General features: G+C 35.1%; 1 protein-coding gene across 4 annotated transcripts in view; it reads right to left on the bottom strand.

The window, feature by feature from the left end:
- GK (glycerol kinase) overlaps positions 1-12,429 on the bottom strand; it is a 39,014-nt gene that overhangs the window by 17,216 nt on the left and 9,369 nt on the right. For 3 of the 4 annotated variants that reach the window (XM_066545457.1, XM_066545455.1, XM_066545458.1), the window contains exons 5-15: positions 11,598-11,677; positions 10,489-10,626; positions 9,979-10,088; positions 9,229-9,295; positions 8,608-8,625; positions 6,728-6,763; positions 6,080-6,147; positions 4,699-4,741; positions 3,936-4,016; positions 1,998-2,076; positions 27-123 (exon numbers count right to left, since the gene is read on the bottom strand). In XM_066545457.1, the coding sequence (XP_066401554.1) occupies positions 27-123; positions 1,998-2,076; positions 3,936-4,016; positions 4,699-4,741; positions 6,080-6,147; positions 6,728-6,763; positions 8,608-8,625; positions 9,229-9,295; positions 9,979-10,088; positions 10,489-10,626; positions 11,598-11,677 (817 nt within the window). The remainder of the gene's footprint in view (positions 1-26; positions 124-1,997; positions 2,077-3,935; positions 4,017-4,698; positions 4,742-6,079; positions 6,148-6,727; positions 6,764-8,607; positions 8,626-9,228; positions 9,296-9,978; positions 10,089-10,488; positions 10,627-11,597; positions 11,678-12,429) is intronic. The other variant, XM_066545456.1, reaches the window with a different exon arrangement.

The following is a 12,429-nucleotide window of genomic DNA, read 5'->3' as shown; positions in this document are numbered from 1 at the left end:
AGTGCAGTGTTCAGTCAGATCCTTACCCCCTTGCACTGGGTTCCCAGTATGGTGCATACAGTCCTGAAAATGCTGGCACAAAGTAGCAGCCATAGGAAGTTCCCACCTCTGCAGCCAGTTTTTCTAATACACACACAAAACACTTACTTAGCTTTTCACAACTATACCAACACTTAAATACATCACTAAAAGTGTTATTATTTAATCAAGAAAAATATTCAGGATATCTCAGGTAGCTACAAATTTAATCCAACCAGGTATACAACTAGAAAATACAACTAATGCTGGCACTCTGTGCCTTGCTAACCAGTTTTCCTTTTGCAACAATATAAACAGAAGATGGAGCATAAGGAGTTGTGGGAAATGCAAAATGAAAAATCAAAACTGAAATCCAAAACTGTGCACTCAATATTCTGACCTGGATTTTGTGAGGTTTTCAAATGTTATCTATCATGTGGATAAAGAATGCAACCTTCAAAGCAATTGAAAAGGTCACACTTTACTTGCATTTAAGTCAAGGCAAATAAGTGAAACTGGATCAAGACCAAAGGGAATTAAGAACTAAATTCCCTTTAATTTCAAATGGATTTAGAGCTCCAAATTGTCAGCTTATGTATTTAATCACAAAGCCAGCTAGAAGGAAATCTGAAGTTTCTTGATATGAGAATAATAACTGTGGATATATGAACTCCTCAATACCAAAATATTTGTAATTAAAAAAAAATTAAGACATTTATAATGACAAAAGAGATATTGCTAATGAACAGCTCTTTCCTATAACAATAAAGGAGCATTTTCCTTCTGCTTTTGCAAATTTCTTTTGTTTGCATTGATCAGAGAAACATAGCAGTATAGGAAAGAAGTAGTAAAACAGCTTCAAGAAGTCCTTCTAAATTGATTCTTTCATACAGACTCCACTTAAAAAAAGGTGTGAATGCAGAAGGAAAGACAAGTTCAGTGAAACAGGAAGAGATGATGGAAGCCCTACATGACTTTAATAACACTGACAAAGTTAAAGGTCCTGAAACTTAAACCTCCCAAAGGTCTTGACAAACTTATGAAGAGGTACTGTAGTCTCAACAAATGGCTAATTTACGTGATTTAGTTTATGGCTAATTTACTTTATATTCTTCTGTATGATCTTCACAGCTTTCTTTCAGAAAAACAGACTGATGCTCTAAGTTTTCGCTGACTCTTTGAAGTTTTACATTAAATTTTAATTCTAAATTTTCCTACCTTTGAATAAGATATCAATTTATTAAAAATATGTAGTTAATTTATTTTCAATCCTAAATCTCATTAAATCAGTCACTTTCAAATTTTTGCCTTTGCATGTCTCTGACATTTTTTATTTTCCAAATTTTGATATGTTCCTAGTTTTTATGTTACAATCCAGTTTGTTTCAGTTCATCTGAATTAGAAAACATCAGCTACACAAATGCTAAAGGATTACTGCATTCTCAGCCAAAACAGATTACCCTCCTCCTCATCTCTTTAAGAGGCAACTTTGCAAACTGAGATCCCTAACTCAATGGATATGAAACCTACAACATAAATATTACATACACTTGCAGGGCCTCAGGTTTTCATGTTTATGACTAGAATATGTAAGTTTAGGATCAAATATATGCTGGTTTCTGTAATACAGACCTAAATACTCTTGGCTCTGGAAACTTCAACACTGCATAAAACCAGGAGATGCTCTGCAACTATAGTATCTTCCTGAATATCTGCTTACCAGGGAAGCTACTAATAAGTACAGATTGCAACAGAACAAAACTCACAAAGCCTTTCCAAGACTGTGTTGGTAGGCTCTATGAAATACATGTATCAACAACAGTCAGCTCATGGATGCAAAGTAAATTTTTGTTGTGTTTAAACACAGCAAAATATATGCACCTTCCAGCTTTTTACTTAAATATTTTGAGCTTTAATTCACCCATAGAGAAATCATGACATTGGAAAACTTAAAAAAAACTGTCCAGCTCCATACTCACCAACTTCCAGTGAAGACTTAGCAATACCCAGATTGTCCCTCAGCCAGCGAACAACAGCCCCAGCTATTGCAACAGATCCCTGAAAGAAACAAAATCACTTCTTTAGGAGACAGCAACTGGTAGCTCTGTGCTGCTCTTAAAAAGCCTGGGGAGGAGAGGTTGCTGTGGCCTCCCCCTGCAGACTCAGAGTCACAGCTCACAACCAAACCACAGAGTTTCTTGGCATCTGGAAACTACCATGTCAAAAGGGCAGCCTGTTACACTGACCCACCTAGAAAAGGTGCATATTGTATGCTTTTTCCCATAAGGGGAAGTTACAGTGACATTTCCTAAGTAGTCTTCTTGTCTTTCTAATTTATGTCTTCTAAATATATAGTTATGAGGTTCAGTAGCCTCAGACTTCCTTTCCTGACACATTAATATTTTTATGTTTTGATTTTAAAAAACAAGACTAATTATGTCTAGTCTAAATACAAACATCCAGAAAGACAGAAAATTTAGGCACTTGTGCATTTGCCAGCAAAATTGTTCTGTTGCCTCAGCAAATGGCCCTGCATGGCTTCATCACATCACAGATGGATGGCATGGCTCCCATCTAACCCCAAAGCCAAGTCCAGTAGACCAAGTTTCAAGTAAAACAGTAGCAGCTTTATATTTTCATTCCAAGCCACTGCTGGAAGGGGCAGGGGTGTTTTCGAAGCAGCTGGCTATTACAAGATACCAGTTTGATTAAAGGAAAAGGCTGAATCCACATTTTCTGTCTCTCTGCAGTGTCTCAACCAGCAGACTGTAGGTGATTCTAGAATGGACAAAGCACACTTAATAGCTTCTGTTGAAGCCATGTTTTCAGACAATATCATTAAAGACTTGGAGATGAAGAAGAAGCAAAGTGCAGGTGTTTCAGCATGCAGGAATTCAAATCACTCTCAAGACAGTTTCAGTTCTTGCTTTAAGAACAAGAGTTGAAAATAAAACAAACCTCTCACACACCCACACAAAATAAAAATCCCAGAGTTTGCCAGGTCATGGCAAATGCAAGATTCACTTTCCTCAGGGAAGGAAAAGGAAATAAATGCAGCCTCCCACATCCTAATAAAGTACCATAAGCCACAAAATATTCTCACAGTGAAGAAAATCCTGTGTTGTCTTTCACATGGAAAACACAGTCTGTCTACAAAACCTCAATATCAGCATTCAGTGCATGTGATTTGAGAATAATTATTATATTACAATACTTAGCACATTAAGCAACACAGATGGAAGAATAATAATTTTGTTGTTCTAAACAAAGCTTTGGCACCAAATAGGTGCTAAGTTGATCTGTGCTTCAGAAGCAGAGCTTTAGAACAATGAACTCCAAAGTTTAAGCATAAATACAATTTTCTATATAATTTGGATGCCCTTAGGCTTGTTTGGAGAACTGAGAAACTAAATTCTGTAAGTAAGCACCTAAATGAAAGAGGTAAAAAACCTAAATTATTAGAGGATTTTTTTCCCAGAAATTTGAGTCACATTTTTAGAAGTTAGAAGTAAAATCAATTAGAACAAAATAAAAAAATTAGCTATGACTTTATTATGAGGTAATAACTGAAACATTAGTACTTTCTCCTTCTTTTTTAAACCTTATTTAATATTACAAAATTTATGGTTTTTTATTTATAGTACTTATTAAAGATTTGAGAGACTGAGTAACAGAAAAAATGTTGTAGCCATCTAGCTCTGAAAGTATAAATGATGCAATGAAGAAATATTTTTTATTAGATTTCATGACAGATTTGAGACAGGAATAGCCAAAACCACATGGAAGCCTTCAGGCACACAAGCATAACACAGAGCTAGTTTCATTTCTGCACAGCTGAGGACACCATAAAAATACCAGATAACAGAAGTAAATAAGGACATATATCATTACAAAAAGGAAGAAAGTACTGAACTTACCTCTAGTGCATAAAAAGCAGGTTTGTCTTTGCCCATTTTGTAAGCTATTGTGGTTATAAGACCATGCTCAGAAAACACAGACTAAATGGGGAAAGGGGAAAAAAAGGTAAAGCATGAATAGAGGCAGAAAATACTTAAATAAAAACATTCAAATAATAATAAACAAGGGACCAAACCTTCAAATGAAATATGTAAAGTTTAAACAAAGTAAATTATCAGTAACTCTAAATAAACCCCTAAGATAGAACACTCAGATTGCTGGTGCTAATTCTTGTTTCCACAAGCTGCTGCAGATCTTTCCATCTTTCTAATAGAAAAGAATTGGGGGTCTTTAGGGGGAGATGTAAATGAGAAGGAAGCCACAGTTTTGTGCTATTTATTCAACTCCAACTACAAAGAAATGATGACAGAAAATGAAGACAAGAAATAAAACAGCCAAGACAAGGAAGAAGGCACAAGGTTAAATAACATAACACTTAATCCTGTCTGGGTGACAACAAAAAACATATACAAGTGAAGAGCAAGAAACTTGTTAAGAAAAGTTCTGTTTGGAAACTTAAGGAGGTAGGAAATGGAGTCTTACAGAAACACTATGAAAAAAATTACTACTTTCATTCTTTCAGATTTCAGTACGTGCTTTTCCCTTTGTCTGGCAATATAATTGTTGTTAGTAAGTCTAAGAATGACTAACATAGAGTTGTGTTTCAGAACTTAAATAGATTGTGAAAAACAAAAAAGCAAACAACTCAAAAATGCAACTGACCTTCTGACCTGTGTTGCACAGCAAGAAACAACCTGTTCCGTACCTAGCATGAAAACAAAGCAAAGTTAAAACCAGAATGTTTAAAGAATAACCTGTTACTGCAATCCATGAGTCCCCTGTGAAGAGTCAGGACACCACTTTTTGACCCTTGAAGGTTTTGCTAACATTAACTGATGATACAACTATCCTCAAAAAGTTGACCGGAATGCAGCCTGAAGCTGAAAAATCCAGTCACATGTCTTTCTCTCTCTCTCTCTTTTGTCTAACACTTGATCAAGGAGAGATATGGCTGAAAACTAAGTGTAAATTCCTCTTTGGTGGCAGTGTTTACCTACTTCAATTTAAGCTGATTACGAGATCAACTTTATAAATAAATATTTCACAATATTAAATGGGAAGTTTTAAGAAACTTTGTTCCTGTCAAAAAGAGGCTTTTCTTTAGACATATCCCATTCAAAAATTTCTAAAAATGGCATGTTTCTCATTTGAAGACCAAATCATATATGTGCATGCATACACACTTATACAAGAACACAGTTTAATATAAGGAGTACAAAATACTACAAACCACTCCAACTTACTCTAAGAAGTTATTCTTGAGAAATATATTCCTTACCTTTTAAAACCCCTCAAAACTAATATCTTAAACCAGTCCTTCAGTTATATTTGGAAACAGAAATAGTAAAGCAATAACAGAAATGAATTAAAACAAGATAGACTAATATGTAACCATACCTGTGAAACTCCCCTACTTGAGTGTGTATGTCCCTACATGCTTAGTTAAGCACCTGGTTGTACATGGAACAGTAAGTCATTTCAGCAGACAGCTTCTCCTCCAATGATTTTTTGATTATACCAGTTGCCTGATTTAACTGATCTGCTATTTTAAACAAAGGACACTAAGAGGCTGAGAATCAGGAAAAAGCAAACATAAAATTCTCCACTCTGAGCTAGACATAAAAGCAAAACTAAGCACTGCAATTGAAATGGACCTTTCCCATCTAGCAAAGCGATGTCATTCAAGTCAATGCAATCTAACTGTACTGTATTTGCTTAACCTCAGGTCACCATTTAAATGACACTGCAACTGTTTTAATCTGTGTTTTGAAGAATGTTAAAATGAAAACCCCACTGTCACACAGAGATTTTCCTCACAGTGACTGTATTCCAAAATATACCTCACAAGCCATGTAACTTTAATATCTTTATTACTTTATATAAGAGTCAAGACATGGTTTACTTTGTGGGTCAACACACTCAAAAGGTAGATCTGTAATTACACATTAATTACAAAAGAGTTTGGCAGTTGCTTGAAAGAGAACATAATACTAAATTCAAAACAGAGCAGGGTGTTTATCTTATTACTTTCCTAATAACTTACGTGTTTTTTGCTTGTCCATCTTGAAAGCACATTTGCCCAACAAGAGCAGCATGCTGGTCACCCAAGCACTGAAAGTGAGAGATTTTTTTCCTTTAGCAAATGTCCTCACATGAATTTCATATTTGTCTATAACTCTAATCTATTAGTAGCACATGGATAGTTAAAAGCAAGGAAAAACCTACAGAGAAAAGCCATGCTTTTTATTACTCTTCCCTCTGTAAGAACTGCAAATGAAATGTGCTACTTATGGTGAGTAATTTATATAAATAGAAACTAAAATTTACTATCTTTACACATGTTATTGGAAAAAACTGAAAATTTGCCCAGCATTTCTGGATTATGTATATACTTTTTTTTATATATATGAAGCAGAGCTTGATTCCATTTTGTAATGTTACTCATTTACTCAGAGATACCAAGTTTCCAACTAAAGCTCTCATTTGTATTTCCACAGCCAGACCTTCATAATAATGGATCAAGCCAAATAGTGATTCATCTACAGAAGTTTACTTCCTGTTTAACCCAAAGAAAAAAACTAAAAACTTAATTCACAGCAGGATTCACTCATCCTTAAAGCTTTTTCCTGTGAAGTTATGTTCATGCAGTTCCAGGTTTTCATGCCAGAATCTACGCTGAAGTAGGACCTACCCCAGAAATTGGTACACCCGTCAAAGCTCCAGATTCCTGTTTTGCAAAAAGAGAAAGAAAAACTCAGAGTTAGTTTTCCATGACTAGAGTTGAAGGCAATGAAAAATAAGCTAAACTTCTAATGCTCAAAGGAAAACAAAGAAGGGTCATGAAAGCAACACGGCTTAGTTCAGGCGTACACTTTGTTTCAGCTTAATGCAGCTCATGTCTAAAACCACTAAGAAATGAAGAGCAGGAAGTTTTACAAATACAGTTTATGTGACCTCAAAAGTTCCTAGTATAAATTTTCTTGAAATAGCACTATACAGAAAATCCAGTTCAGTGTAATCTGTGCAGTAAATGCCAAGTGTAAAATGCAAAAGTGCAAAATGGTAAAGTGATCAGGAAAAAACCATGGCTGTGGTGACATCCTAAGCAAAGGGAGATGCCTGATGTTAAGATACAGCATTTTAAGTCTCAAGAAGGCTTTCTTCTAAACACTACCAGAGTTTTCATTTACATTCCTGTTACAGAATCATAAAATCATTTAAATTGGAAAAGACCTCTTAGATTATCATGTCTAACTGTTAACCCAGCACTGCCAAGTCCATCACTAATCCATGCTTGTAATGCCACATCTATACATCTTTGAAGTACCTCCAGGGATGGTGATTCCACCACTTCTCTTGGCAGTCTGTTCCAATATTTGACAAGCTGTGAAGGCTCCTGTTTTATCACTTGTTACCTAGGAGAAGAGACTGACCCCCACCTAGCTACAAGATCCTGTCAGGCAGTTATAGAGTGGCAAGTTCCCCTTCTGAGCCTCCTTTTCTCCAGGCTAAACACCCCCAGCTCCTTCAGCTGCTCCTCATCAGAGCTGTGCTCCAGACCCTTCCCCAGCTCTGCTGCCCTGCTCTGCACTCACTCCAGCCCCTCAATGCCCTTCTTGTAGTGAGAGGCCCAAAACTGGACACAGGATTTGAGATGTGGCCTCACCAGTGCCAAGCACAGGGGGACAATCCCTGCCCTGGTCCTGCTGCCACACTATTGCTGATCCAGGCCAGGTGCCTTTGGCCTTCCTGGCCCCTGGGCACACCTGGATCATGTCCAGCTGCTGCTGACCAGCACCCCCAGCTCCTTCTCCTCCAGGTACCTTTCCAGCCACTCTTCCCCCAGCCTGTAGCTCTGCCTGGGGTTGTTGTGACTCAAGGGCAGGGCCTGGCACTTGTTGAGCCTCACAGAATTGGTCTCAGCCCATTGCTCCAGCCTGTCTAGATCCCTCAGCAGACCCTTCCTGCCCTCCCAGCAGATCAACATTTCTGCCCAACTCAGTGTCATGTGCAAACTTAGTGAGGGTAACCTGAAAATTTTATTTAATTATTTAACTATTTTCTGACTAATTTCTGCTTGTTTCCTTAAATTGTTTTTTTTTGTGCAGTCGTGAAAATGAATTTTCAGTAAAGCCATGCAAGTGTATTTCCAATCTGAATTATTCACATTTTAATTAACTGTATTTAAGGTAACTGTGTTTATAAATGCACTAAAAAGCTCTACATGAATCTGATGTTTAGCTACCATAGAATTAATATTTTTAGAGAAAATGGACAGTTTTTCTCATTTATAAAATGCTATAGCTAACATTTATTAGCCAGTAGCTGTATTTTTTAGCTCACTATAAAATAAATATTTAATAGTGTGGAAATTAGGACAAACACATACATTGAGATCACGTTTTAGAAATAATTTTGGCATGAACTCTAATTTTTTTATCTCAGATTTGGAAACACACAGCAAATTTATTGGCCTAGGAGTGCACTTTTTCTAATCCTTAAACCAATGAAAATGCACAGCATCTGAGCAGAATGAGTAAGGTGGTCAGCCTAATGGAAGCCTCTACTCACCCGGCTAGGACAGATTTTCTACAGCCAGCAAAAGGAAGAAAAAGAAAAAAAAAATGGAAAGGGGAAGAGAAACAGAAGTTCACATTTAAAGTGAAGAGCAATTCTGTTCTGGTGGTCAGGCAGTATCTTTTTCCATTTACCTTGCTCATTCATCTTAATACAACTCACTTTTATCCAACCTTCACATAAATAAATGTCAGCAATGACTTCTAGTGGCATTTCCATTAACACATTAGCAAAAATATTTCAGGGAAGTTAGAGTTCTATTAAAAAAAAAATCCATCTTGTAACTTGTCTTCACTACAAAATACATGTATTCTTATTAACAATAACTAAAATTACCAGAAAAAAAGAATGCAAAATCCCAGCATCCAGTTTATCCAATCTTGAAGTTCATTAATTAGATGCCACTGTATCAGAAGAATTGGTGCTGCATTAAAGTAATCAAATACTCAACTTCCTATAACATTATATAACAGTAGATAACAGCTTACTAATCATAAACCAAACAATACTGGTCAAGAAAAAGCCATTAATCCTAATCTATGGAATCTGTCAAATCCAAATGGATACAGTTCTATTTTTACATCATGAATTTCACACAAATATTGGAAAACATACCATCACACCATAAATCTCAGAGGAGCTTCGTACATTTGGAAGTATTTCCATAGGAATTTCAAAGAACCTGAATACAACAAAAAATAATGTATATTATATAGTCAGTGCTAAATCAGAAAGCATTTTGCATTTATTTTCTTAAATAAGTTTAAGCATAAAGAAAAAAACTATAAAAGGAACTTTTATTTCTAGGTTTTAATCTATATGTTTTTCCACTTGTTACAGTGGACACTGAATTTTGGAGGAAAACAGCATATATTTCAATCTTTGAGGACCTATCCAACTCTTTTACATAGAAATTCATGCCTCTTCCAACAATATCTTAATAATACATTTGTTAGTAAACTCGAATCTCAAATAGAGACACTATCATTCCAGCTGCTGTACAAATTTGATTAAGTAATAAAGACACTATTAAATCACAATATTCTGAGTTGGAAGGGATCCACAAGGATCTGAAGTGATTGGCCCCTACAGGGACTGAACCACAACCTGGGCATTATTAGCATCATGCTTTAATCAACTAAGCTAAATTGTTTCCATGAACCAGGCCTCCACCTACAGAAAGATTCTGCTACTTTTATTTAATCCAGACCATAAACTGCACATCTGGAGAATAATGAATCTTAGTTATTAATGTCAACAGCAAATAGAACAGTACCTGCTGATCTTAGTTTAGATAAGAGATTCTTACCTTTAAACGAGTTAGAAACTATTTAAATAATAGCATTACTGAAAAACTGAGCTTACTTGCAGAGGTCAGGATCCCATTCCAAGGAATGAATGTTGAACAACATTGTTCTACTGGCATTGGTGACATCTGTACAGTGAATGCCTCCATTTGTTCCACCTGTCAAACTCTGAACAAAAAAGTCACAGCATTTGTCAAGGAGAAATATAGGCTTACTCCAACAAATTACAAAAAAAATTCAAGATCAAAAAGTTTTCACCTTGGGATTAGGAACTCTGGTATTTCTGCAACAACTAAAGAGGCAGACCTAATACACCTTTCTAAAGTCCAAGATTTTTCTGAAAGTGTAAGCAAAGTTTTACAGCAAACTATAATGGTAAACTACAAATAAGAATCAAGAAAAAAATATAATGGTATAGGGACAGTAAAAGTTCATTTTGCAAGGAACCTCATTGGAATTTCTTTAGTAGATTTTATTGACATCACCGTGTCATCAGTGGGCATCAAGTATCACATGCATGGAGATTTACATGATATGGGAATTTATTGTAAGAAATACAAATACATACCCATATAAGCCATGAATCAATAGTCCCAAACATAGCTCTTCCATCCTCAACTGCTTTCTTAATCTCTTCCACATTATCCAAAAGCCACCGAAGTTTCACTGCACTAAAGTAAGTGCTAAGTGGAAGACCGGTCTTAAACTGTAAAATTAAAAAAAATAATTTAAACATCATGCAAGTATCTTTTCCATAAATACTGTAGTTATATGAAAAAATGGTGATAGTAAGGGAAAAAGAAAATACACAAAACTCAGAAAAATTCCATGAACTTCTGTAATTATTTAAATAAGTACTAAGCATACAACACACAAGTCTGAAAACATCAAAATCAAATGACCAGTGCAATAATAGATAAAGATCAAAGCTGATCTAAATGCAGTTCAAAGATCATCTACGTGGAAAAAGTTGTTTGCAGAAGGCCTGTCTTATCTAGGATATCTCCATATGACTAGACAATAAGTAACAACAACAAAAATGGGCAGGACAACACAGGAAAGATGAAAATTGCACTCTACTAGAACTTGAAAATAAGTAAGTTTATACATTTTTTGACATCCATTTCCTGCCTGTAGGAAAACATATAATATAAAAAATACATACTATTTACTGTATTAGTAAAGGACAACATTAATCAAACAATTGTGACACTTTTTTACAAGCATTTAGTTTTCAATTTGTTATATATATGTTCACAAAAAAAGAAAACTTGCTCTTTATGAATGATCTTCCTTGTTCTCAGATTGGATGCAATTAATTTCAATATTAAGGCACGAGAATGGATAATACATTTCATACCAGTAAATTATTTCCCTTTCTTTTTTTCTACTTGATCCTAATTTTTGTGTGTAATGTTTATTTTATATTGGCTAGATAGCACAGGATTAGGTCTCACTTCCGTAGTGAGATATTAAATAAGTGTTAAACATTTATTTTAAGGAAATTAAAAATTTTCTAGTCTCAGACTGGTGTCTTGCACTCATTTTTTATTATTTGACAAGCTAAGAAGGGACTAGAAACTACAAGTGACTTTGTTTAGGAGCATTTTAAACACATATATCCAAAACATTATACATTGCAGCAGGTACCATTGAAATGTTTGGAATGTCTCCTACCTTTGAAAAAGTTTTGTTTTTTCCAGGAATTCTTTTAAGAAGATGTTCAACTGTTGACTGGGTTCTCAGGTCAAGCCACACTAAAACCATGAATAAAATTAATTGATCATGTGATTTAACACACAAAAAGTGACATGTTCAGCCTGCTTCTATGAAACCACAGCTCTTGCCAATGAATTCCTGTCTATTTTTATCTTTTCATGTAGTTGAAAGAATATTGTATTGCCATTGTATTTTAAAGGCACTGTTGTAAAAATTAAAATGGTTAGAGAAATTAATTTGATTTAAAATAACAAATGATTTGAGAAAGAAGCAGGATTTTCCACAAGTAGGGTATTTACTTTATCAGAATACAAGCAAGTGACTAATGCTACTTCACAGCAGACGACTGTGATTAAACTAAGAGGTTAAAACAAATAGCAGGCTGATTATTTACTATTTCTATGTAAACTTTGTACTAAAAGACTGTGTTGTAGTTATCAAGGTATAGCTGGGTTCAAGATAAAGCTGTTAACTACATTTATTTTACTATAGAAGACTCCTGGTTTTACAGTCATACTATATCAAACTATATCTGGCTCTTGACCTAGAAAACCAAGTCTAGACAATTACCATTTTTCAGCTGACAATATCTGAAAAGCTAAGTTGAAAATGAAACTCTGAGTATTAATAAGTATTCATTAAGTCATCACTAATTAAACCTACTTAACATTATTTTCCTTTAAAGTTAAATCACCAGCACCCTGAAAATTTCAGACAGTGATTGGATGCAAGTCAGAGCATTTTGTGCCCAGAACTCCTCAGGAACGTAGTGGGGTTTTTTTAAAACCAA

This window comes from Molothrus aeneus, chromosome 2, assembly GCF_037042795.1.
Source record: "Molothrus aeneus isolate 106 chromosome 2, BPBGC_Maene_1.0, whole genome shotgun sequence".
NCBI classification, from domain to species: domain Eukaryota; kingdom Metazoa; phylum Chordata; class Aves; order Passeriformes; family Icteridae; genus Molothrus; species Molothrus aeneus.
The sequence above is the reverse complement of the archived record's forward strand: the minus strand, read 5'-3'. Positions and strand labels throughout refer to the sequence as shown.